Raw genomic sequence first — 26,029 nt, 5'->3', positions numbered from 1 at the left:
GAATTGTGCGGTAATGGTGAGACTTTTAGCAGGTAAATTAGAATGGAAGTAAGGGTCGATAATTGAGGGTAAGTAAATATTCGACCCAAGCCACTGTCAAAGTTCAATCCTCACCGTAACCCTTGTTCTAATTGTTGAGCCCACAAAAAATCAGCTATGTAACTTATCGAGGTCCTACAATATAATATAATATATTAAGTATACGCCAGGTTGCCTGCCTGATCTTACCCCTCGGGAGCTTTGTTTGTTTCACAAGTTCACAGCGCATTTTGGCCGTTTATTAAACACCACGAAGGCAAACAGAGAAAAGCCGAATCTTGGACATTATAAATATTCAAGAGTCTAAGAGACAAACAGGTTTAGCAGCCCCATCTTCCTCTGCTTGCGACCGAATTTATATTCAAAGATTTCGGTTTGTTGCTGGCGACCTTTTCTCGGCACTCTCTCTGCCCATTTGAAATGTGAATATGATAATTTTTTGCACACTTTTCCGATGCGAAAGCCCCGGCCTTCCAGAACTTTGAACCATGGGGCAAAAAAGTCCCGTTGCGGTATTTAGATTGGCGGTAATTAGCGGCGCACCTGGGTGTGGGTGCAAAGGCAGGTGCGATACCCAGAATTCCGAGAGCTAAGCAGTGCGCTGCGGTTCCAAAGGGTCGCTTTAGAGCGCTCTCGCTCTGGCATCCTTACCAAAGATTATCCGGCTGCCAGAGCGAGAGCCAAGTAGCCCCCATATGACCACAACCTGTTGCTCAGAACGCGGCCGAAAGCTTTTGAGCTCGGCTCACCTGCCGCTCGCCGAAAATGAGCGCTCGGCGCCGACGCTGCGCCGGCGTCGACGGACCGCCAACTCCGTATAAAAGTAAAGCGGCAGCGTGAAATCAAACTTATTTCAGTGTTTTCGATTTGAATGTTAAAAGCGCACGCTCGCCCAGTCGCTGTCCAGTTGTTGTCCAGTAAAGTCCAGCAGCGCAGCCGCCGCAGCATCAGCAGCAGTTCCCTTAAAAGTGATGTGGCGACCATAAGAAACCCCATAACGATGGTCGAACTGTGTGTGCGTGTGTAAAAAATAATATACTTTGAAAGTCTCCGCCAAAGCGAACAAGGATAGTGCGCTGAAAAGTGATAAATCGTATGCCAAAGTTGAGAGAATCTCTGTAAATTAGCCAAGTGAATATATACCCAATACGTTCCCTGGTATTAATCGCAAGATAAACCGACTTCTAGTGCCTGAAAACAGCGAATTTAACACAAAAATGGTAAGTAAGGGGGTTCCCGTTCGCAAAGTGTGAGTGTGACTCAATGGAAAATTGATGCAACCGAAATCCTCCTTCATTAAAATGGCTTGCCAACCAGCAATTTCGCTGCCGACCCCCAACATGCAAGCCTGAATGAATATATGTACCTACGCTTCACTTGGGCTTTCCATCAATCCCACAAATGACCCTTTGCACACGACTTGTGTGTGCTGTTATTAAGCGAAATATTAATACAAAATAAAACCCAACCCCCTGCGATGAGTATTCGCAATGCAACCGTTAATTGAGCAAATTATTCATCGGGGGAACCATTATAGGCCATTCCTGGTTCTTGTTCGCTTTCTTTGGAAATGGAAAAAACCGAACGCCAGCAACTGGTTTTCGTTTTCAAGTACACATTCGCCACCAAGGTTTCTCAATGTCTTTCTCAAATGCAATTTTGCCGACTCCGCGCAGACCTTTCGACGCTTTTCCCCCGCTTTCTGCTCCAAAACGTGAGCGTTTTCTGTTTTGCTAGAGCCATTCGCACTTGAGTTTCGCGAAAAGTGCACACAGAAACTGCAAGTGCTGCACTTATTTCGACGTAACAAAGCAGCAGCAGCAGCAGCAACAGCACGGCAGCAACACCAACGGCACGGCAGCAACAGCAACATCGCTGGCTGGCGGTCAAGTGAAGTGAAGGCTGGCTTTTGGTTTTGACCAGCTCCCAAGCTGGCCCAACAACTTTTCACACGGAAATGCAGTGCAGCGCTGACCTTGAATCTCCACCGGGGATATGGGGACATGGGATAACTGGTGATCTGCGATCGCAAGTGAAATGATAGCCTCTCAGGGCCAGGCCAACCGCTTTGTGCCGTCCGCCTTACTTATGCTTTCTGCCCATCATTGCAGATGCTGCTGGGTGTAGAAATCCAGTGATTTTCATATTCATTCAGTGCCAGCTCTGCAAATTCGAGAAAAAATCCCAATGGGTTAACCAATCGCCGCTGCCGCTGGCTAATGATCACTGGCATTGCACCATTTCACAAAATCCCAACGAAAAAAAAAACAGGCAACCCAGAAATCGAAACTTATTCAAATCTTCGAGTTGTTTTCTTCTCCTTTTTAGCCTCTTACACAATAATTATTACACCTCGAATTTATTTTCGACTGGGACTCTTGCCGCATTTTTGTGTTGCCTCTTTTGACACTGAAAAGTGCAAACACGCTGGCGGCGAATTTTACTAGGCCAGCGGGTTAGTTGGCTGTTTGTTTGACCGTTGTTTAAACCACTACCAACCACCCAGCAGCCCCCGCCGAGTGATCATAATAAAAATGCGCTTTAATCAGCCGATTTGCTTGCAGTCCCTGTGGGCCAGTTAGCCACATACGAGAGCCAGTTGGCGTCGTTGACGTCGCTTTATTGTTGACTGCCGCTCGGCACTCAGCTGTTTTTGGTAAGAGAATAAAAACAATACGATTCAAAAGTGTAGGGAGAGCACACCTGTAGTAAATACAAGCCCATGAAGTATGAGTGCGATAAGGCTGCCGCATGTGACTGCGATGGCAGTGCAGTGCTGCTCCACTTCGATTTGTTTGGCACCACGCGGCGTATGCGCGATTTTCTCAGCTGAGTAGCTGGCTGCCTTTCGTCCACTTCAGATGCTAATATGCCATTTGGCCAAAGGTTTATTGGCCAACATTGAGAAAAGTGCGTGTGTGTCTCAGCGTGTTTTTCATTTTTTTGTTGTGTATATTAGACATAGTCTAAAGCTCTCCCCGTTGAAAACTGATAACGCAAGCGAAGAGAAGAAGGCGCCGTAGATAAAAATTAAGAGACCCTAAAACGGAGAGAATGACGATGTTTATGGACTCTTATCGGCCCGCGATTGAAGTAAGTGTCATTTGGAAATCAATTATTGGCCGTTTGAGATTAGACAGGGAAGATACGCCGGCAAAGGTGTTAAAAAACACTAAAAATAACAGATTTTATATCTTCATTCCAACACACTGGCTGACATGTCTTACAGCTTTTTGAGTGGTTTTTTGCAACTCTTCCAAACTCTTCATTTCGCACAAAAAATAATAATTTATACATATTTGTCGCTTTTAATTGGGTCGATGGAATGAATTCGTTTGTATAAGTTAAATTTATTTGTAGGTCAGCTGTCTAAATACAACGATTTCGTGGTTCAACTGATTTCGATTAGTGCGACTGCACGTGGGACTTGGGCGGATAATTAACTTACTCAATTCAAGGTTGCTTTTTTTTCCTGTGTCTTTTTTAAGAACGTTTTTCGCAATCAATTATAAAAGCTCTAACAAGCCCATTTGCATTGGGACTTGGAAGACCTCTGGGTATCAATATGCATTGATTTAACTTGAAACTCAATTATTGCTTAAAGGTTAGTTGGTTATAGATCAAATATTTATGAATATATTTCAATTTAAAGGGGCAAAAGCACTTGCCGGTGTAATATTTTCAACACATTTAATCCGAGCCCAACGTAATTAAATAATCAACATTGCGGGGCGAAAACAAAATTTAAATTAGTAGACAGAAAAAACCTGATACGTGAATGTAAAACGATTGAGCAGCTAAAAGTCATTGTCTGTTTAATTGTATTACTAGTGATTTACGGGATTGAGGGCAGGGAACTTTAAACAGGGAAATGGCAACAGGGACTAAAACCAAAGTTCGTCACTCGAATCGGAATTGCATATTAAATACCCGAATCCAGATGGTAAGGTACCATTTTTAATGCAAACGCCTAACCTGACTGGTAGCATTAACGCCACATACATTTACAAAAAAATCAACATTCGCCGACCGACAGACGCAATATAGAATGAATCAGCTAAAATATCCGAATCGAGGCTTTCAAATGGCGTTTGGGGAACTCACTTACACTTACGCACATTAAGCCAACCTGTGGAGTATTTGCAGCTGTGCACTTGACTATTACCTGAGATTTTAGTTGCCGCAAATACTGCTCTACACCGAAAAAAATTGGAAACCAATTCAGTCAAAACGGCAAAATAACTAGGAATTTTCTAATACTAATATGGGCACTTTTAGAAAAAAAAGTGAAATAAAATATTCGATACCAAAAAGGTTGATTGAGCCCATTATATATTTTAAGGTAACTGCCAAAAAATGACGCTGTCATCGGGTTAAAAAACAAAAGTGGTTTTGCGGCCAGCCATTCAACTGCCGATTTAAGCGAAACCAGTCTCAATATTTCAATGCGGTTATTTTAAGAATTATGCCAAATAAAGTCGATTGCAAATGGTTTTGTTTATAACCAAAATCATGTTATTTCATTGTTCCTCAAATTGAATTAAGACTTTGCAATTTGAACACTTATAAATTTATTTATTTTTATCCATATAAAGCAGCTTGGAACTTTTACTTATTATTATTATCGTCAATATACCAATTCTTTGGGGCTGCAGTTCTGGTTATAAATAATCAACTTCAATCTATAATTACACTACTTTTTTTTAAGGGTTTGCCTGAGTTTAGCACCTTTTTTTATAAAATCTTAATAAAATTATTTGCTTGAATGTCAAATACATTTTTTTAAGTATATACCTATTATTATAATTTTGGAATATTAAAATTAAAAGTAAAACAAGGATGTTAGACATTAAATTTCTAAATCTAGTGATTTCACATTTTTAGACAGCTTACTTAATTGATTAAATTAATTATGAAAAACATTTGCCATGACCTGAATTTTTGTTTGACTGTTGATCTGATTGCTTATTTAATATAAACATGAAAACAAATTAGTGTCACTAGAAGTCACAGTTTTTTAAAATTTAAATTTATATTTAATGGAGCCACTGACTTCTTTCTGTGTAAATTTCAACAACTTGCAACTTGAAACGCTGCTGCATTCAGTGAGCGTAGTAAGCCGCCCCCGAGAGCAACAGCACGACTTCCTCGGGGCAGCACGGCAGCACCGAAGCGACAACTTACATATGTACACTCGGAAAAAAAATGTCTTGCACTAATTACGGGGGATTTGGGGCCAACGACAAGCGGGCGGCTGGCTGGCAAAAACAACATCCAAACTCGATTGCCAAATTAACGCGATTTAGCTGCTTTTAAGAGTGGCCGGAGTCAGGTCTTCTCTGGCGAAACACACACCAATGCGGATGGACATGGGCCCGCGTATATCAAGTGTTGTTGGTGTGGCAAGTGCATTTGCTGCACATGCTGCTGCCGCTTTTTTTTTACCCCGATCTCGGTTGGGAAATCGCCTGCGATTTCGATCGCGTGCAAGTCGCGCGCAACTGGGAATTCGTTTGAGAGTTGAAAACGCGCGCTGCATTTTCAACTTGACCCACAACAGCCGGGAATCGATCACTGGGTCGTAATCGGTGTTTTACGGCCATTTTTATTGTCTTATTATTTTTCTATTTCTTATTTGTGGTGTTTTCCTTTATGGCTTTCCATTTACCGAAGATTTGTTTACGCATTCAACCAATCGTTCGTCGGTGTGCGGTGGTCCATGGGTGTTGCATCATCGCCTTGTCATATTAGACAAGATGCTGCTGGAGTAAAAGTCGCGCTCTGAACCTGAATGTTAGCTCCGAAAGCCAGTTGCAGATACAGATACAGATACACATGCGTACCTACCTCTGTTTCTTTTGATCCCCCTGTTCGCTGCGCTCAACTTGACCTATAAATTGATTTTTATGTTGCGCAGGTTCGTGCGACTGTGTTTGATTTTTCTTTGGCCTCTCCATTCAAAGCAATTTTTTCTTTAATGATCGAAAATCATTAAGTGCGACACGAGTTTGGGTCTCAGCTTCGATAGATCCCCGATGCCCGATCCCCGATCCCCGACCGCCCCGATGCCAAAATTATATGGGTGCAAACCTGTTTGGCCCTTTAAATTTATCTCTTATGGCTTTTTCTTTTCGGCTGCTGTTGCTGGGAAAGTAAAAGTGTTGAGCTGGACAATTATGAGGGCTTACAAGCGGGAAGCCATAATTTTTTCTCGCTGTGCAAATTGCTTAGTGCCGCCCTGGCAGAAGCGTCTTATATAAAAGTCGTTAAAATAAATCAAAGAAAGAGATTTGGAGATGCTAATGCTGTCACCTGTCTCTCTCGCCAGGCCAATTGCAAAAATGTAAAAAAAAACAGAAAAAAAGAGATCCAAAACAGAGATCCCAGTCAGTAAACCGCTTGGCCGGTTGGCCTTGTAAAGAAACACATACCTACTAAAAAGTTTAAGATTTGAACTGATGTCTGTTACTCCATCGCAGCCTCAACACCTATATCATCTTCTTCTCTCCGTCGGTCTCTTGTCGCTCTTTGTTGTCTTCCCAATTATGCATTTGAAACTCAAGCCCGTCAGATACTTTTTTTAGACAGCCTGGGGCGGAACTTGAAGTCGGGGGGTGGCGAGTCGGGATTTTGGACGCTTGGCTTAATTAATTGCCAACATGTTGTAAAGTGTTAATAACATTTTTGTTGTTCGATAGTGTCTGCTGCTCTGTCGCTGATAATGTAATTGCTTTTGTCGACTGTGGGACTGGCCACCAACTATTCAAGCAACTGCAAATGTTAGCAAATATGTTTCTGTCCCCGGCCATTTGATTTATATTAGCTTTTGGGTCAAATTGTGCAAAGCCGAAAATTTGAATGATCAAAAATGCAGCTAGGTCGTGGAATTTTATTATTTTGCAAGCATTGGGGCTTGGGATGAATGCCTTTGACTTTTTTCCACCAGCTTGAATGAATAATAAACTGTAAAAAGAGCTAAAGACGATGGCATTGAAATTGGAATAGTGGTATTAATTAGTTAAATCAACAAAAGCTAAGCGGGAATGTGAACCATAAAACCCTGAAAAAGTTGGGGTTTTTGGCCTAGATACAGCACTGAGAAAAATAGCTTATGAGCTGGTTATAACTTCAGGGTTACTGAACATAATTAAATTATTCTTAAGGGTTTATTGGCCTCAAAATGCACTGATAAAAATATTTAAGCTGCTTACCATTTTTTAAGTTAAAAACCGAGTATTAACTAAGCTGCATTTTAATAATTGTTAAATTAAAAATGAATGAAAATATTATTTAAAATTAAATATTACTTGAAGATCAGTAAAACTATCATTTTATATGTATGATAAGTGGCTTAATCTAGTTATTTTAACATTTCACATTTGCAAGCTCCCCTAACAAAATTATAATTTCATCCAAAATAGAAATTAATGATAGTCTGGGATTATTTTAATTTGATGACAAGATCCAGCTTTTTTGGGAGCTATTCTTAATGGACTTGATTGAGATATTCAAATACTTGATTCCAGTGTGATTGACAGCCAGTTTGTCCGGCCGCTTGCCCAACCCAGTAAGCTGCGATTATGGCCAAAGTGGCCAGCTCACTGCCAATCGCTTACTACACAGTCACCGGCAACACATTAGGGCGACAATTTGTCGCTGGCGAGGGCGACTAAAAACAATCATTGTCCGGCAAAAGGTTCCCAGTCCGGCGGCTTACTCACTTACTCCCCTAGCCTCTTGGTCACCGTCTTGTGGGTCAGATGGGGAGTTGGTGCCGTGGATGGCGACACCGACATCGAACAATGATGATGGATATGAATGGTGAATGGCCAACTCATCGGCGGCGTTTGCGGGGCATTCAGCATCAGGTACTGCCCAAATCATGGGCACTGTAAATTTTAGCTCATTTGTCTGGCCCTCTGGACTTTATGGCACATAATGAAGCGTTAAAATGTAACGCGCAACAGCAGCGGCCGCAAACAACAATTACAAATGCCGCTTTACACTTGCCGCTGCTGACGGAAGCATTTTTGTGGGTTTTTAGGGAAAGCATTTGGTGGCCAGCGCGTGTGAACCAAAGAAAGCGAAAAAGGGTCAGTATTTGGCCAAGTGTTGGGATGCTGTGGTGTGCTGTACTGTGCTGTGGCTTACGCAAAGTGACCAAAGCCAGCTAGCCGGCCTTATGTAATGGCAAACACAATACGTTTTCAGCTGCCATATTTGCTCGGCCAAAGTCCAAACAGACCGGAGGAGACAGCATGGCAAAAAAGCTAAAATTCTGGAAAAGACATCATCATCATCATCGTGAATCGGCAGAATTCGATGAGGGGATTACACAAGCTCCAAACTTTGCCCAGCGGTGTGAATCATTATTTGGCAAATATTGGCCAACCTTTTGCAGATCCACACAAAGCCCATCGCCAATAAAATTTTAGAATGTGTGCTTATGTATATAGTATTCATATGGCAGATTTGTTGACTTTTACAGATACCGGTTTCATCCTTATTCTCTATGCTGTATTTGTATTTAATTGGCTTTCGCAAAAACAAAGTTCAACAAACCGCGCGACAAAAGTATAATTCGAGATGTGCTCCGCGCTTACAGATGGCCAGTTAATTTTGTTTACGTCCCAGCTTCTATTCCCCGACCACCCAGATGGACATTATTTTTATTGCACTCTCGGCTTCAAATAATTCACTTTAAACAATGTAGTTGAGATTGAGTTTGTGTATTCGAAGTAGCTCTAGGAACTTAGCTAATGTGATACGTGGAATCACTCATTAATGCAGCTGGGGTGCGCACTACTTGAGAAACCATCAGCGGCGATGACTCGAACTTTGGCGTTGCGCCCACGCCCGCGCACTTGTCGGTGCGGCAGGTTCGTGTCTTAAGTCTTTTGTTTGCGCCCCGATAAAAATCACGAAAACAAGAAACTGCTTGCCAGCTTACACATGACAAACTATGGCTTCGCATGATAGATCGAATTATGACAGATCATTGGATAAACTGATTGGCGGTGGGCACACAAAGCCCGGTAATTATGAATGAAATTCCATTTGGTTCCGGAATCGGCCTGAACTTCCTCCTGCCGCCGGTTGAAAACTGGTTATAAAGGCCATATATGTCGGTTCTAACTAGAGCACCTCTCGATCGTCGCCGAAACCCAAAAAAAAAGACATGCAGTTGGAAATGCAGCGACATAGGCCGATGGAATTTTCGGTCTTAGCCGAGCTAAGCAAATGCCGGCACAGAGCAACAATTAAATTTAATTGCGCTTAGTGGTCGCTATAGCTCCGACTTTGACTTCGCCAGCATGTGCACTATAATGCGTGTTAAGTATACACTATTTTCCTCCTAATGGATCTCACCCAGATAGTGTGAGAAAACGGGTTTTATGACGCTCATCGCTAGTAATTTTCCTTAATCAAATGCATAAAATATGTGAAATTAAAACACCAGTCGCTGACCCACGTCAGTTGGCCAGGAAGAGGGCAATGCAAATTGCTTAATAATCACTGTCGGTGTCTGGCATAATAGTGGTTTTAATCGGCCAAATTTACACTTGATTTACACCTACGTCTTAGATCCGAGAAAGCTTAAAATTACCTTATTACCTACTGCCCCGGAAGCAGCTAAGCACTTACAAGGTCGGGAAATACCCTCAATATCACAAACTATTTCTAAAAAATGTATAATATTGTCATTTACTAGTCCGTATATCATTGATAAGGGAATATGGTATGTAGAAGGTGAACAACAAAATTCACAATCCAACCATTATTAAATATTTCTAAAGTCTTTATGACTCAACAAATTTGCTTAAAAGCTTACGGAAGTTTTTGGGAACATAAATTATGGGCCATACATGATGTAATTTGTTGAAAGTTATCACCACTTATGTCTTTTGTAATTTTCCCCATTCCGTTAGAGTATCCAAAGATTGGTCTTTGTACTTTCGGTTTTCCCCCTCCTTCCTTCTCAAATTCAATTAACTAGCACGCACCTAAAAAAGTGAAAATCTTTGCCAGAGACTCTCTCGGAAAGTGAATCTTAATTAGATGCAATCAACGGCGACATTGTTGAGATGCGATGCTGTCTCTTCCGGACTCTGTGACCCGGTTAATAGAGGCGGAAATTTCATTTCTGGACCAGTCCAGATCTGAATCATCATGGAGCTGGCCGCCATCAACGACAAAGTCTGCCTTGGGACGCTTCACTGGCTGCCATCGAGAGCATTCCCGAATTACGTCACATGTGTAATAGACAATTTTGCCAGTCATTTGCCGACACTGGGCTGGCTGAGATTTCAATAAATCTTGCAACACGGCTACCATGCGTCAGAAAGATGAAATTGTTTGGCTCAGACGGCGGTTCTGCTCGAAACCAGCAATTACACACTGCTGGCCACACCCACACACCCAGTCGGTCAGTAAGTTCACCTGGCGGCCTAATGGCGGACTCGGTTCATTAATGAACAAACGGCATGACGGGGCTCTCGGCGCTCGATCGGCGGACTACTACTCGAACCCAGACGACTATATCCCCTCCGCCGATGATGATGGTTGACGTACTTAGCAGGCCAGGCGACAAATGAGCATTGTTTTCCCCCCAGCTGTTTGGATGCCTATGTCTTGTTGGTGCCGCAAGTCCGAGAATGATGGATGAGCACTGATTGCCCAGTGGCGTAGTTGAGACATCTGGGTGCTTAAACTCGTATTTACCTGTAATGCAAAAAAATATACCCTCTGGGCAAACTTGGCGAGAATTAGACTTATCTAAAATAGCACCTGCTTTTTACAGTCGACTTTCCCGACACTCGCCTTTCAGACTGTCAAAATTTGAGACCAAATTACATACAATTCAATTCACATAACTCAAACATTAAAACGCCCCGCAGTTGAAATCACTCCCATACACAAGGCGATTTGTAAATTAGTATAATTATTTTAAAACAAGTCAATAAACTTTATTTGGCATCGTTTCAGTCAGGAAATTGGTTTCATTATTGGATTGCTGGAAAATAATTAGAACGAGACAAACAATATATGAATACAGTTTTCATGAAAATGATTAGCTAGCCTAGTCGGCTGATTATATAAAATCCATTATAATGGATTGAAAATATAAAAATCCAAGTTTTAGCCATGTGCTTAATTCTGTTTCCGCTGAACTTAAAAAGAAATACCCTACGGAAATGAAATTTAGAACAAGGCGGTATAATCACATATTTTTAGAAAACTTAAAACATTAAAAACAATCTAGCATTGTTCCAGTTTGGCACTGCTTAAAATATTTCCTTAATCGTGCCCAAACCAGGCCAGGGAAAATAAGCTACCCTAAGGCGATTTTTTAAGGCACTTAAGAGACGTTTGCGAAATATAATAGCCCAGTTTAAACCATTTTTTTTCCTTGCGGAAATGAAATTTAGAACACGTCGGAATAGTTTATTTTTTGACAAATTAAAACAATAAAATTTTAATTGCTACCGCTTTTCTAGTTTTGCACGGCTTGAAATATTTCCTTAATTGTAGACAAAACCGAGCCAGGAAAAGAGGCAGTACAAAACAAACGGATCCCAAACGGGCTTAGACTTTTCCATTGTAATTGCAAATTGCTAAAAATTAGCTGTAATTCAATAATTGAGTTATGCTGGTATCGATTTAATTGACTTGGCAAATGCAGCTTTCAAAATCGCGGACCTTCCTTGACATTCCGCCGTCCACACATACGCCCCTGATTCGCTCAAATCAATTAAGTTAACCCTAACCCCTCGGTGGAAACGGCTTCAACCCCCGCTGCAATTAAGAGTAGCGTTGTTTTCTTTAATTGCCGCCAGTCAGGTATTTAACTATTTAAGCGACGATTAACACTCGCGGAACTGGTTTAGCTTTTCCTGGCATCCCCGCCGGACTTCCCCCCCACCGTTCTTCCCCCAACTTCTATGTCAGTCGGTCAGGCCGTCCAATCACTTCTAGATTTTTTTTGTTTTGTTTTGCTATTTATCACATGGACAAGAGGCCGTTGCGGATTGCAACATCGCTGCCAGCCGGCTGCACCAGTTTTTTGCTTGATTTTTCTTTATATTTTGATGCATACATTTTGTGCGGCTGGCATCGCCGAGTGCTAATCGACAATGCTAAATTACCGCGCACAATATTACAGAAAATCACGGTTTGTCGGCTAATGGGGAGCTCCATACGGAAATTTAAGCAGAATGTTGTTTTTCGGCTAACTACTGTGGCTTTGGGTTTCCTTTGTTTTTGGCCATTGCACCATGTGTGTGATTGATTCGCTAAGAGCGAACGTTTAATTAAAATCAAAAACCGAAATACAAAAGCAGAACGGCCCATATTCATAATTAATCAGCTGTCCGCCTTTTTGAACTTATATAGCTAGCTGGGATTTTGCCCGAAACGGCAGTGTTGCAATACTTAACCGCAGATTTATTGATTTGACACTTGAGCCCGCCAAACGGCCTGGGTGATTAACCACTCCCAGTGGGCACACATGACTAATCTGTTATCTATCTGGTCTTTGCACTTGCAGGATTACCTCACAATGTTCTACGACGGCTGGCGGGATCTGATGGACAACAAATCGGACCCGCGAACACGAGACTACCCGCTAATGAGCTCGCCGTTCCCCACGATAGCCATCAGTCTGACATACGCCTATATCGTGAAGGTAAGTGGTCCGGGATCGGGGAATCACCGATCCATAATTATTGGAGTGGGGATCGAACTAAAAATGGACAGAGCACAACAGAACAGAACAGAACACAACAGAACATCATTCCGATGGGGGCAATTTACGCTGATTTCGTAGAACATAACTGCCAGATTCTCATCTGGCGATTGTGCGGATCCTTTTCGCAAACTAGTTTCGCTTTATTGCATTGCAAAATGACTGTGAGTCCCCAGCGGGGGGTTCAGGGCCATCCAACGATCGTCTCGAAGAGCTGGTGTCGAAAGGTGACCCAAGCACAGACCGCGATTATGCAAAATTGAACAAAAAATCAATTCGAAAAACGATTTCTATTTAGGTTTCCCGCTTTGCATTGGTTCACATTCATAATTTTACAAAAGCATTTAACTTACTTTCACATGTCTGCTAAAATCGAGCGGGAAAGAGGGGAGGGATGGTGAGCAGCGGTGGCTGGCCAAACAAAAGACTTAGGCAACGAGCTTGTCACAAAACCAACAGACAAAGTCGGTCGCGTCGATTGATTTGATTTGATAATTGCTGCAACAGACTTTGGCCTCTGTTTGATTATGTTAAATGGCACGCAAAGACATTTTTGAGATCCGCGGTGAAGAGGATGCACTTACAGTGGTACTGATCAACGATTTATTTCAGGTACTTGGACCCAAGCTCATGGAAAACAGAAAGCCTTTCGAGCTCCGCAAAGTCTTGATCGTCTATAATGCAGCACAGGTTATCTTCAGTGCCTGGCTCTTTTACGAGGTAATATAAGCAATCTTTATTAAATGAATTCCGCAGAAAAATAACCACTTCTTTCGCATTTATAGTCCTGCATAGGTGGATGGCTGAATGGCTATAACTTGCGATGCGAACCCGTTAATTATTCCTACTCGCCCAAAGCGATTCGCGTAAGTATATATGGATGCTCTTATATACCGACTAAGCAAATACATACATTTAGCCAAACATCGGGCTATAAATTTTGATTTTTAGCTTATGGTTGGCAAATAGCAAAGTTCTTTTGTTGACTGGAACAGATTTTATGTAAGCAACCAGTTTTTAGCCACGCAGAGGCAAGGAATTATAAAAAACGGCAATAGCGACGGGTTCTCTTATGCTAATCACAAGAAATGGATACCGAAAGCCGGCCGGCTGTGTGGCTAGTGGATTGTGCGGATTGAGGAATCTCACGTGTGTCGCCAGGCTGGCTAAACTGGGTAAACGACCCAAAGAAAGTGGCAGTCTTAGAAAGTTGACAGGCGAAAGATTTTGCAAATCACCCAACGGTTAGTTCCAGGGCAAACGGAATCAATCTACCCAAGCTGTGACCCATCTTTGCATAACAATGAATGGCTGAAATATTGGAAGTGAATAAGCTTAGATACTAGTTTGAACTAGGATTTCTGGAATTTAGTACGGTGCAATACCGAACCATTTTGAATTTGTCAAAAATAGTTTCCTGAAGGATTTGTAAAAGGGAAAAATACCAAATCTAGGGAAGCAATTTAGATGCGTTTAGAGATTTAGTCTCCAAACTAAATAATTTATTTAGTATTTATTTTAAAAATGATAATTATATTAATTAATGTTTAATATTATTATTACTTATTTTTTTAGTAATAACATTTACCCCTTCCTTTTTTAGACCGCTGAGGGCTGCTGGTGGTACTACTTCTCCAAGTTCACCGAGTTCTTCGACACGTTCTTCTTCGTGATGCGCAAGCGGTACGACCAGGTGTCCACGCTGCACGTGATCCACCACGGCATCATGCCCGTGTCCGTCTGGTGGGGCGTCAAGTTCACGCCCGGCGGCCACTCGACCTTCTTCGGATTCCTGAACACCTTCGTGCACATCTTCATGTACGCCTACTACATGCTGGCCGCGATGGGACCCAAGGTGCAGAAGTACCTGTGGTGGAAGAAGTACCTCACGGTGATGCAGATGATCCAGTTCGTACTGGTCATGGTGCACTCCTTCCAGCTGTTCTTCAAGAACGACTGCAACTACCCCATTGGCTTCGCCTACTTCATCGGAGCCCATGCGGTGATGTTCTACTTCCTGTTCTCAAACTTCTACAAGCGCGCCTATGTGAAGCGCGACGGCAAGGTAAGCTCATTACATTTGATAAATGTTGGTATATTTCATCAGAAAATGAAAATATGTATAAAACAAAGTTCTGTAAAACTTATAGGCCTTAAAAACCTTTTTTTAACAATAAAAATTCAATTTACTTTTCATTTGTATTTTCTTCAATAAGCCCATGAAATTTTTGTGATGAGGTTAAATCTATTTTTAGAAATTTCAAGTTACAAAAATCTGTTTTAATTTGTACTTCATTTATTTATACTTATGAAAGTTTTACATTCTAAAGCCAAACATTTTTTATAAATGTAACAACTTAAAAAGATCTTATATTTATTTAATTCCATCATAAGATTAAACTTTTCTAAAAAAAAGTTTTTTAAACATATTTTTAGATTATGAGATTGCTAAGAATGTTTTTAACAACAAATTGTAGCAACAAACCTTCTTTACCTATTTTTAAAAGCTAAACGAATTTAATTAAACTAAATTTTTCTGTTTTTCAGGACAAACCGGCGGTCAAGGCGAACGGACATGCCAACGGACACGTCAAGGCGCTGAAGGACGGCGATGTGGCGCCCACCCGCAACGGCCAGGCCAACGGCTTCCACAACTCCTTCTCGAAGTTCACCACGGATATGTGCAATCCGGCCCTGAACTCCACGAGACAGCGCGTGCTCGTGAACGCCGGCAATAAGTAAGCCCCGCCAGCCAACCAGCCAGCCAGCCAAACATGAAACACACATAAGCATAAATTAATTACGCTACCAATTAAATTACCGTAAATTTAAATTAAACGTAAGCATAGGGAGCCCAAGCCTACATCTAAGCCAAATCGAATTCGCATCAAGATTAAAGACAAGGAAACAAAAACATTATTTCATGGACAATCCATGGTGATCGCACGTAGGGATCACACTGGTGATCGCTGGCCAACTGCTCTGTCTATCGATCATTTCTCAAATAATAATACTTCATATCCACATTTAGCCCCCAATACTATCCACACCCCGTCATCCATGTGCATGTACATAGATCGTTCATTGCTGCTGAGGATTTCAGTGGCACTCTCGGCGAGTTCGGCGTTCATCTAATTTTAATACTTTTAAATACACCCTTTGGGGACGAGGCGATGGTCTATACCGTTCCACGACTCGTTCGACAAGTGTATCTGCTTTACGTATCTATCGCTCTACACTTTTGTATTTTTGGTTATGCAAGCGACGCTTTTAATACGTGTATATTATTTCTATGGATTGTTTTGAACAAAAGAAATGTGTTTTTATTTTATAAATAAATTCGAGATTAAACGTACAAAGCACACTATCTTTTGTCCTGGAATGGTTTGGATATGTTTCTGGTCTTGAGTAAAAGCAAGCAGCAATGACTTGCTGATTTTCTGTTGATTTTCTCTTAAGTAAAACAAAATTTTAAATTTAACAATATAAAAAAATTATTATACTTCTTCCACTCAGTTAAGATCACTAAAAGTTATCTACATCTTGATACACTCTTGGGTGTCGCCATCTTGAGTTCATCGACAATACTCAATGCGCTGATCCGTATTTTACATTAATTTTACATTTAACATTTTTGGCAAACAGAGCAAGAAGAATACTTTTGGGATCTTGAAGTTGTGTAAAATGCACTTAAAAACATCACGTAAGGTTTATGAAAGAAGTTTTACCAATTGATTCATTCTATTTAAAATATTTTGTTTCTTTATAGCTAATATTAAATGAGCCTAAGAAATTGTATTCTTAAGCATACACTCAAAAAGTATTCGTCCTGAATAAAAGACTTTTTTAGTTTTTGGGTTTTTTTTTTAATAATTTAAAACCAGTTTACATTTTTTCAAAATAAAATAATAATTGTAATAAATGAAAGAAATATTCCTTAAAATTAAACCAAAAATCGCCATTAATTCAACATTCCGGAGAAATACCTTTCTGAATTTTCTAATTATTGGGTGATGCCTAATTAAAAAACCTTATTTGATGGCTTAAAATCATCTTAGAATTACTTAATTTCCAAAATCGCTGTTTATGAAACAAGCTCAATTTGATATATAAGCTGTAATTAGTGTGCAGACTTGGAGTCGAAAAAAATCTTGAAACTTTAAAACAAGGTTCAACACAAAGGTATTTGACCTTGGAATGGGGTGATATCGAGTAGTAACGCCCCCAAAAGAAGTCAGAAAAACAAAGTAAAATTATTACAGGAGTAGTAGGCATGTCAGGTCATTACGGTTAATGAGAAAATGTATGGGCATACATCTTCTGAGACAGTCCTCGGAAAAAACGAACCAGCTGAATCTTGTTCGCTGAATTTATGCAAATTATAACCCCATACATTGTTGGCAGAAAGCAGACAGGAACATGAACACGACGCGTCGCATAATTATTTCATTAGGAGCTAATGAACAGCTTCCGATCGAGTCTTATTACCTATGGCCTTAATGAAGATACACTCAGTTGGGAATATTAAACGCACGCACATGATCGCCGAATACTGAGAATGCTTTCAAAGCTTTCATTATCACATTTAAAATCAATGTGTGTTTTTATGAGGGTTCTGTACAGATGTACGAAAAACAAAATTATTTTACTACTTATAAGAATTATACCAAATAACTTAAGAAAGAAAATAAACAAAACAAGGGAGAACGCTATAGTCGAGTACCTCGACTATCAGATACCCGTTACTCAGCTAAAGGGACCAAAGGGAAATGGAGATATGCAAGCAGCAAAGCGAGATTACAATGCGCCACCTACCGGCGGCTTACAGATTAAAGCGTGATGGGCGTTAGAGTGGGCGTGGCAACATTTTTTTGGATCAATCGATAGGTATTGACGAGACCAATACATTTCAGTTAAAATTTGTTATCTAGCATAAAAATTGTGGGTGCCACAGGCTGGGGCGGTTTGTGGGCGTTAGAGTGGGCGTGGCATATTCGCATAACAAACTTGCGCTGCGTACAAGGCTACGGAATCTAAATAAGAAATCCCAGTACTCTATCTTTGATAGTTTCCGAGATATCCGCGTTCATACTAACGATTTTTTGAAGTTTGTGGGCGGTTTGTGGGCGTTTAAGTGGGCGTGGCAAATTTTTTTTTGGGTCAATCGATAGGTATTGATGAGAACAATTCATTTAAGTTTAAATTTTTACTCTAGCGTCAAAACTGTAGGAGCCACAGTTTTGGGCGGTTTGTGGGCGTTAGAGTGGGCGTGGCACTCTACTGAAACAAACTTGCGCTGCGTAAGAAGCTCAGGAATCTGCACGCCAAATCTCAATAGCCTAGCTTTTATAGTTTCCAAAATCTCAGCGTTCATCCGGACAGACAGACAGACGGACAGACGGACATGGCTAGATCGACTCGGCTAGTGATCCTGATCAAGAATATATATACTTTATGGGGTCGGAAACGCTTCCTTCTGCCTGTTACATACTTTCCGACGAATCTAGTATACCCTTTTACTCTACGAGTAACGGGTATAAAAATGTATCAAAAGAGGTGTTAAATTGCCGTTTTAAAATATTCGTTTTAGCCGTAAAGCGAAACATTAAAATTAAGCGAAGCGAAAAGCATTTCAAGTTCCGCAGATGAATATCAATTGGAATTGCAACGGAAAACGATAAAGATAGTAATTTAGTGCTCTTAAAGTTATTAAGTCATTTATATTGTAGTGGAAGTAAATTTATTCATTTTTTAGAGACTCTACGCCATCGTAGTTATAATCTGCATAGTGATAGTTATTCAGCAAAAAATTTCGGAAGCTAGTAGAACAACTCTGAGAGGGCATCACCGAAGTTTGGTAAAACCAAAGCATGCTTCCATTAGGGGCAGAACAAACGAAACTGCAGGGGCTACTGAAGTAGCAACGGCAACGACAGCGGCAACGGCAACGGCAGCGGCAAAAGCCAATCTTAAATTGGGCGATCTTACGGAAAAGATGTATAATCACTGCCAGGATATATTTAAGGAAAAGAATTTGGTTAGCCACGTGATTCGTGGCATGATCGGAGGAATTTTGGATCGACTTAACGAAGTCTGTCTGGACAAACCCATCCACCCACTTATCCACAGAGTCTTTACGGAAATTCTTTTATGTGGAGGCAGCCTGTCGCAAGCCGTGGACGTCGTCATTGATATTATATTTGGGCGGTTTGAAAGAAAATGCAGGGAAAGACCTGGATTCCATAGTGTTTATGTACTAACCAGTGCGGAAAACGAAGTAGTGGAGACGAAGCATATAAAATAAATCAGCAATTTTGATTGCGAGAATAAATATTATTAATTTTCACAGAAGTCTAGCATTTCCAATTATTGTTTGGGTAATTCAATAGCTCATTAAACTGAATATGAGATGTACCATAGCATTAAATGTAAGTCAACGATTTTATTTTTAGGAAACTCAAGAAACCAAACGACATCCTAGTCTAATCCACTGTCCAGATACCAAAGTCAAACGAGTTCTTTCACTTTGTGCCACTATATAGTTAGCTGGGCTATTCGTTCTTCTCGGTGGCAAAAGATTCCAGTCCGGGCCCGAAGTTTTTAAGGAACTGCAGGGATCTGGCGAAGCGATCGCCCGCTTCATCCACGCTGGGCAGAATAGCCTCCACCAGGATGGGGACTATTTGCTCGCCTACGGATTGAAAAAGCTCAGCGATCTTGATTATGGTGGCCGGATCAGGCAAACCTGGAATGACCGCTCGACCCAACGGGGTATTGTCGGTGTTCACCTCCCGCCGCCTGCGCCTGTTCTCCTCTGAATCCTCGACTGTTTCCTCGGAGGAGGAGTCGTCGTCATCGCCATCGCCCTCCTGCTTGATCACCACCTCTGTCTCCTCACCGGCCACTGTGATCACATCCTGTTGATAGGATGAAACACTCAGATTTGAATTGATTATCCCCGTTAGTCACCTGTGGCCTGGCCTGCGTTTGGGTCACCACTTGGAGCATCAACAGCAGGAATCCGCAGAGCAGCAGCTGTCGTCCCATGTGGAAACCCATTTTGTCAACTTGGTGGGGGATCAGGCACCTGCCTGCCATATATATAGCTCCCACTTAATAAGCTAATGACTCTCGCATGTCGCCTAATCGGACAAAGGTAATGCGGGGTAATGCAGAAATTGATCAATTTCTACTTGGACCAGCTACACTAATTTAAGTTCTAGCCGAGGCAACCTTGTGGAGTCGGCAGACTCTTGTTCAGACACCCGGCAATTCAGCAAAAATTTGGCCAGGAATGCGCCGACGAGTGCAGTTTTACCCTGGTCTGGCTGGCGGGCCACAAAACCCGATCCAATCCACCACTTTGGCAGTTGGGCGAGCGAGAGAGCTCAGGTAAGCTGCCACGCAGACAGGTAGTTTTGGGCCCGGCTCAATCGCCGCAGGCCATAAATCGTACTTACGCACACGGAACGCGTTTCGTTCACAGGTATAATTAAATCAAACTCGGGAGCGATTCCGATCGGGGCTGCGCCTCTGGGAGCGATGCACTGCCAGCGCAAAAATGCAGCTTCAGTCGCGAATCAGACCTCTTGTCGGGCAGGTCGCAGTGAAAGATACCAGTCAGTGCCAAAAACAGCAGATAAATTTGACTAGTTTATGGTGAAATAGCTTAGATTATTATTGTTCAAGACATTGTATTCGGTTCCGTATAATAATGTATGCTTTAATGATAAAATGTCTACACAATATAAACGAGTTTTTATTTTTCCTTCAACATAACCAGCTTTATTTTAACTAAATAAACCATTTTTTTAATACAAAGAAAATGTTAATTCCCCGCCTAATTTTTTCATTTATTGAAATAAAAGCAACTGTTTTTAGTAACCACTTTTTACTTACAGAAAAACAGAAGAAACCCCAGTAAAACTCTGAATAAAAACCATTGCCATGAATTTATTATCACGCTTAAAACGTTTGGGTAGCGGTACCAGCAAAGTAAGTAAAATCAATTAACTATATCTAAATTCTAAGGTTAAAAACACAATTTTTTCAGAACTCTGTTACCCTTCCAGCTACTGGTAAGTTTTAATAAGCGAACAATTCGAATTTCGCGCCCCTTAGTTTTCCAGCAACGGGCTTTTGTCAGAGTACTTTAAAATGTGCTAGAGGCCCCCATTTCATATTCGGAAAATATTTAAAATAGTATGACCGTTGCAAGATGTTGATAAGGCATCGAAAGTTAACATGGATGTTCCAATTGGGCTCTGTTAGTTGATTGGATTTCACTACTTTCAGTAACTGCTTGCAATATTTAAAAAATATGTCATACAAAATAGGTTTACTTTCACCGGACGGTATATTTTTTCTCTAATTTTACCCAACATTTTTTTCGTAATCCCTAATGAAGTATTAGTAAACGGGCTGTTATAGATGCGTGTTTGTAAAGGCTGACAACAGGGCCAAGGGTTTACAATTGGGCTCTGTTAGTTGGTTGGATTTCATTTCGTGCCAGGTGACCGTTTGGGGTATTTTAAAAATAGGTAAATTTATAAAAAATATATAAATTTTTCGCGCCGAAAGGTATAAGTTGATCGATAATTCCGCGGTCACCACTGGGGTATTCATAAAATATTTGACATCCACACACAATCCGCTCTCTCGGAGAGCAGAGAGCATATCTTTCATCTCCCTTTTTTACTGACACTTACGCTGAGGCTATCTCCCTTTTTTACTGACACGTTGGCCTTACGTTTTGCTGGCACTTACGTCGCTGTCGACGTCGGGCGGAAATTTCTGTATTTTCAAATTTCAGGCGTGGATTTTTCGATCGAAATTTCCCGGTCACACTGGGTATTCATAAAATATTTGACATCCGCACAATCCGCTCTCTGGAGAGCAGAGAGCATATCTTGCATCTCCCTTTTTTACTGACACTTACGCTGAGGCTATCTCCCTTTTTTACTGACACTTACGTTGGCCTTACGTTTTGCTGGCACTTACGTCGCTGGGCGGAAATTTCTGTATTTTCAAATTTCAGGCGTGTATTTTTCGATCGATAATTTCCCGGTCACACTGGTATCACTGGTATTCATAAAATATCTGACATCACAATTCGTTCAACGCGTTCTAAATCTGGTGCTTGGTGTTATATTTTTATATCTTAGGAGTGTCTGATAGCAAACTCACCGCAGCTGCTGAAGCCCCACCCGATTCCACAGAAGTGTACAAAACTATAACCGAAGACAAGTTCCTGGGAGCCAGTGCGAAGCCCGAAAAAGGTAATTAAACAAAGCAATTGTATCTACATCTGGGGAAAAATGGGATGGCTGACGTAACAGTGCGTCGAATTTTCACTGGAAACGTTCACAAAAATGTATCTAAGTATCTATATATCTAAAAAAGGTCACGTATCGTGGCAGTTTTGAATGTGCATGGGGCAATGGATGGTGGGTGTGCCCCTTATCAGTAACGTGAGATAAGAAAGGTATACTGAAAACGAAAGATGATATTGATTTTGTCCCAGAACAAAAGCGAGCCTATTTCTCATCAACCGCAAACTCAAAGCGTGACTCTTTTCCTATGACGTCAGCAAGATATTCATAAGGAAACTCCAGATGGAAAATTTCCCATTCCCTTCTCTCGGGAACAAAGCGAAATGTGGCTTCTGATTTCTACTTAACCTAACAAAGCTCGAATTAGTTCTCCAGAGAAAGTCTGAATGCTTGAGCTTTGCGATTAAGCTTAATTGATTCTGATTAGAGCCAATTAACCATTCTATTGTTAAATCGTTCACTTTTCAGTCGACATGGTGCAGGATGAAAAGGTGGCCCACGGGGATGGCGCCGACGAGCAAATGCTGGGCCTAAATGGAGTGGAGGACAAGCTGGCCGAGCGCCGGGATGAGGTGAAGTTCGTCAAGGGCGATCACCAGAACGGAGATGCCAAGATCGACATCGGAACCGTCAACGGAGGCAAGCCCGTGAGTAGAAGTTTTAACTATTATGCTTTACTAATTCAACTTTCAGTTAAAAAAAAATATTGGAAACATTAAAAAAAATGGAGTCCTTTTTAGACAGATCTAATAATATGTATATGACAAGAAAAAATTAATTTTTCATTTGAAATAATTAATATTTTGAGTTAATGAAGTTCGAGTTTTGGATGTTACACTGTATTCAAATATATTTTGTGGTCGTCGACTTTGTCTTGACCTTTAATATGTATACAAGTATGTATTCCACATTCGCATTTACTGATTCATCTTTTATTAATTTAAAAAAATATATACTTGATTTCAGGATTGAAGTAAATTTTTATTATTATTAATATATAAATAAGTCGAAACGAAAATGGATTTGAACATACAAACTCAGATACACATATCGGAAAATGTCCATGATCTGGGTTATAACTTCGCTGAAATATGTTCATTCTTGTTTACCTCCATGAGAGTAAAATGACTCATTTCATTTTTATTCGTTACATTGTTGTTCAAAACCTTAGTATCTTTATTTTTTGTATTTGATATACGATTTTCCTCATTGCAGGCCTTCACTGGCATGAGCAAGGAGGAGCTCATGAAGTATGCCAACGACACGTTCTGGGTCCGATTGCGCTGGATCTTCTTCGTGGGATTCTGGGCCATTTGGGTGGGAATGCTTGTGGGTGCCATCCTGATTATCATTGGTGCTCCCAAGTGCGCTGCCCCGCAGCCACTACCCTGGTACAAGCGAGGACCACATGCCAAGTTCGGCAGTGTTGATACCTGCAGTAGGGAGGATATCCAGGTTGCCAAGAAGATCGTTAGCGCAGGAGCCATCTATGAGTTGCCTGCTGCCCTGACCTATGACGTGAAGAAGCCCGAGGTGGAGGAGCAGATCAAGCACCTGGTGGCCCTGTACCAGGGCAGCGATACCAGGATTATTCTCGACCTGACGCCCAACTACGTGGCCAAGGAATCGCAGCTGGTGCAGGATGCCATTGCAAACCCGGAGAAGCGATCCGCCTTTGTTTGGGTGAGCGGAGGTTCCAGCCCACCCAACAACTGGCTCAAGGTGGGCGGCAACCGCAGCGCCTGGGAGAAGCTGGAAGACAGCTATGTGCTCTCCCAGTTCCAAGACGGCTATTTCGACCTCAAGATGAACAGTACTTTTATTAGGAACGAATTCGGCGGCGTCTTGAAGCATCTGGTTGGTTTGGGGGTTCACGGCTTCCGCCTGAAGAACACCAAGTTCTTTGTACTGTCCGACGGTCTCGAGAATGAGGTGACCTCAGCCGTGCCGAAGGACCGCAACTGGGGACCCGGTGACTACGGCTTCTATGACCACAAGCAGACTACTTTCCAAACCGGCCTTGGAGATGTGCTTTATGATTATCTTAGCATCGTAAAGAATGCCTCTGAAGAGGGCTTCTTGTCGGTTGCCGAGGATGTCATACAGCCGCAGGCCTACAAGTTGAGCACGGTTGCCGATGCCTATGGTATCGATATACCCATCTACGGAGACCTTATTAAGGTGCTCAGCGAATCGAAGCCAAAGAAATCGCTGCAGAAAGATCTGGAGAACACATTCGCTCTTTCGGGCAAAAACAGCTGGCTGCAATGGAACTTTGCGGACGTCAGCCTGGACACCCCGCAGGATCCATCCGCTCTGGCTATGTTCGTATCCCTGCTGCCCGGTGTGCCCGTGGTTCCTGTGGCCGCTGTGGCTTACCAGAATATCACCGAGGAGACCTACAGGCAGATCACGGTTCTGCGCAAGTCTGCATCCTACATGCACGGGGAACTCTCATACTACCAGGCCGATCCGCTGGTTGCCTTCTCCAGGTAATACCTTTTGATTATCTTATTTTTATTGTTACTAACTTTTGTCCAATTCTCAATGCTTGCCACTTTGAAGGCAGAGGTAAATGAATAACCAAAAATAATATCTTAAACTTTTATTGTTATAGTAAACCAATTATTTTTTTTTATTGCTGAACTTTGTAAATAGCTTCAGAATTTGCAATTTGAATGAAAATTGTATTACTTTTATTAGGTGTCTCTTTATTTCAACTTATTCAATATTGATTTCCCTTTTTTAACATACATGATCTAACCGAATTTTTTGTATTTCCCCGCAGGATCAAGTCTGGAAACCCCGGCTACTTTGTCATTTTCAATCCCACCGACTTGCCTCAGGCGAGCAACTTCACTATCCCCAAGAATCTGCCTGACAAGATGACAGTTTCCTATTTCAGCGAGAAGTACAATAACAACGTGGAAAATGCCAACAAGGTGTCCCACTCGGGTCGCGTGAATCTCAAGGACCTCAAGGTGGCCCCGCACTCCAGCATTATCCTGACATACGTGCCGGAGAAGGCGGAGTAAGGTGGTTGTACCTGCAACAAATCAGCAACGTATAAAATATTGCAAAAAATATACAGAGAATGTATAACAGAAGTAGCTAGCTAACCGTTGAGATTTAAAGCCGCCAAACAAAATTAAAAAGTTATTTGTTAAGAACTTTTCTAAGTTCCAAGCTTCTTCATGCGATTGCTAAAAAATAAACACAATATTCGCTTGCATTTAAATAAATGGTGTTTTATTTATTTATTTAATTTATGTATATGGAGTGGTACTTATTTTGCATAATATACCCATTTTATTTAAATAAGGGTTATGTTCTAAATGTAGAAGTCTGGCTACAATAGTTCTCGATTAAATATACTCTGGCAGCGCCCAACATCTGGCAACACCGAGCTCCAACAGAATGGCAACTTTAGTTAACGATAAATTCAAATTCAAACTATTTAAAATTTGTGACCTACAAGGCTTCACAATAGACGATAACATAGCGTATTTTTTTCCATGCGGACTTAAACAAAGTTGGTCAAACGCATGATCACGTCGAAATTTTCAAGTATTCTCTATTCAAATTTAATGCCAGACTTGAAGCGAAATTATTTAGCCTTTGTGGAAAAGTTTGAAGTGCTCAAAGAAAATAGCTGGCGTATGCATGTGGCATACGTGGGTGGGCCAACTTTGAGATACAAATAGTTTGGGCGAGCTGGCAGGAACAAAAGTCTGTGCGGGCAGCCACAGACAAATAATCAAAATCGACAAACGAAATGAGCCAAAAACAAAGCGGCCAAAATGTTTTTAGTTTGCACAGTACTGGCTCCGAATGGCAGTCTGGGGAGCAAGGACTTCGCCCCCATCTACACTGCACTACACCACCAAAAGGCCAAAAGGATATGCGCACGTGC

The 26,029-nt window shown here is 41.4% G+C and overlaps 4 protein-coding genes across 7 annotated transcripts; 3 read left to right on the top strand and 1 right to left on the bottom strand.

Annotated features, from left to right (window-relative positions):
- The first annotated feature begins 890 nt into the window (after positions 1-890).
- Positions 891-15,700, top strand: LOC119560625 (elongation of very long chain fatty acids protein). The gene is made up of 6 exons (XM_037874166.1): positions 891-1,259; positions 12,587-12,724; positions 13,397-13,504; positions 13,570-13,650; positions 14,388-14,849; positions 15,332-15,700. Exons 1-6 carry the CDS (start codon positions 1,257-1,259, stop codon positions 15,524-15,526), a joined length of 987 nt encoding a protein of 328 aa, XP_037730094.1. The 5' UTR covers positions 891-1,256; the 3' UTR covers positions 15,527-15,700.
- An 18-nt stretch (positions 15,701-15,718) lies between these two features.
- Positions 15,719-19,125, top strand: LOC119560190. The gene is made up of 3 exons (XM_037873554.1): positions 15,719-15,746; positions 18,430-18,470; positions 18,540-19,125. Exons 1-3 carry the CDS (start codon positions 15,719-15,721, stop codon positions 19,086-19,088), a joined length of 618 nt encoding a protein of 205 aa, XP_037729482.1. The 3' UTR covers positions 19,089-19,125.
- Positions 19,126-19,196: 71 nt separating this feature from the next.
- LOC119560230 (antennal-specific protein OS-C) lies at positions 19,197-19,905 on the bottom strand. 2 transcript variants are annotated; one of them, XM_037873593.1, is made up of 3 exons: positions 19,754-19,904; positions 19,530-19,701; positions 19,197-19,475 (listed from the first exon to the last, which is right to left on the bottom strand). In XM_037873593.1, exons 1-3 carry the CDS (start codon positions 19,880-19,882, stop codon positions 19,336-19,338), a joined length of 441 nt encoding a protein of 146 aa, XP_037729521.1. In that variant the 5' UTR covers positions 19,883-19,904; the 3' UTR covers positions 19,197-19,335. The 2 variants fall into 2 exon arrangements, with proteins under 2 accessions (XP_037729521.1, XP_037729520.1); XM_037873592.1 differs by having other exon boundaries at positions 19,197-19,701; positions 19,754-19,905.
- Positions 19,906-20,716: 811 nt separating this feature from the next.
- Positions 20,717-25,354, top strand: LOC119560623 (neutral and basic amino acid transport protein rBAT). Of its 3 annotated transcripts, XM_037874162.1 has the most exons (7): positions 20,717-20,779; positions 20,838-20,862; positions 21,949-22,062; positions 22,585-22,763; positions 23,332-24,608; positions 24,682-24,687; positions 24,905-25,354. In XM_037874162.1, the coding sequence occupies exons 1-7, from the start codon at positions 20,732-20,734 to the stop codon at positions 25,149-25,151; spliced, it is 1,896 nt and encodes a 631-aa protein (XP_037730090.1). In that variant the 5' UTR covers positions 20,717-20,731; the 3' UTR covers positions 25,152-25,354. The 3 variants fall into 3 exon arrangements, with proteins under 3 accessions (XP_037730090.1, XP_037730091.1, XP_037730092.1); XM_037874163.1 differs by lacking the exon at positions 24,682-24,687; XM_037874164.1 differs by lacking the exons at positions 20,717-20,779; positions 20,838-20,862 and adding an exon at positions 21,850-21,868.
- The last annotated feature ends 675 nt before the right edge of the window (positions 25,355-26,029 follow it).

This window comes from Drosophila subpulchrella, unplaced genomic scaffold, assembly GCF_014743375.2.
Source record: "Drosophila subpulchrella strain 33 F10 #4 breed RU33 unplaced genomic scaffold, RU_Dsub_v1.1 Primary Assembly Seq354, whole genome shotgun sequence".
Lineage (NCBI taxonomy): Eukaryota > Metazoa > Arthropoda > Insecta > Diptera > Drosophilidae > Drosophila > Drosophila subpulchrella.
The sequence above is the reverse complement of the archived record's forward strand: the minus strand, read 5'-3'. Positions and strand labels throughout refer to the sequence as shown.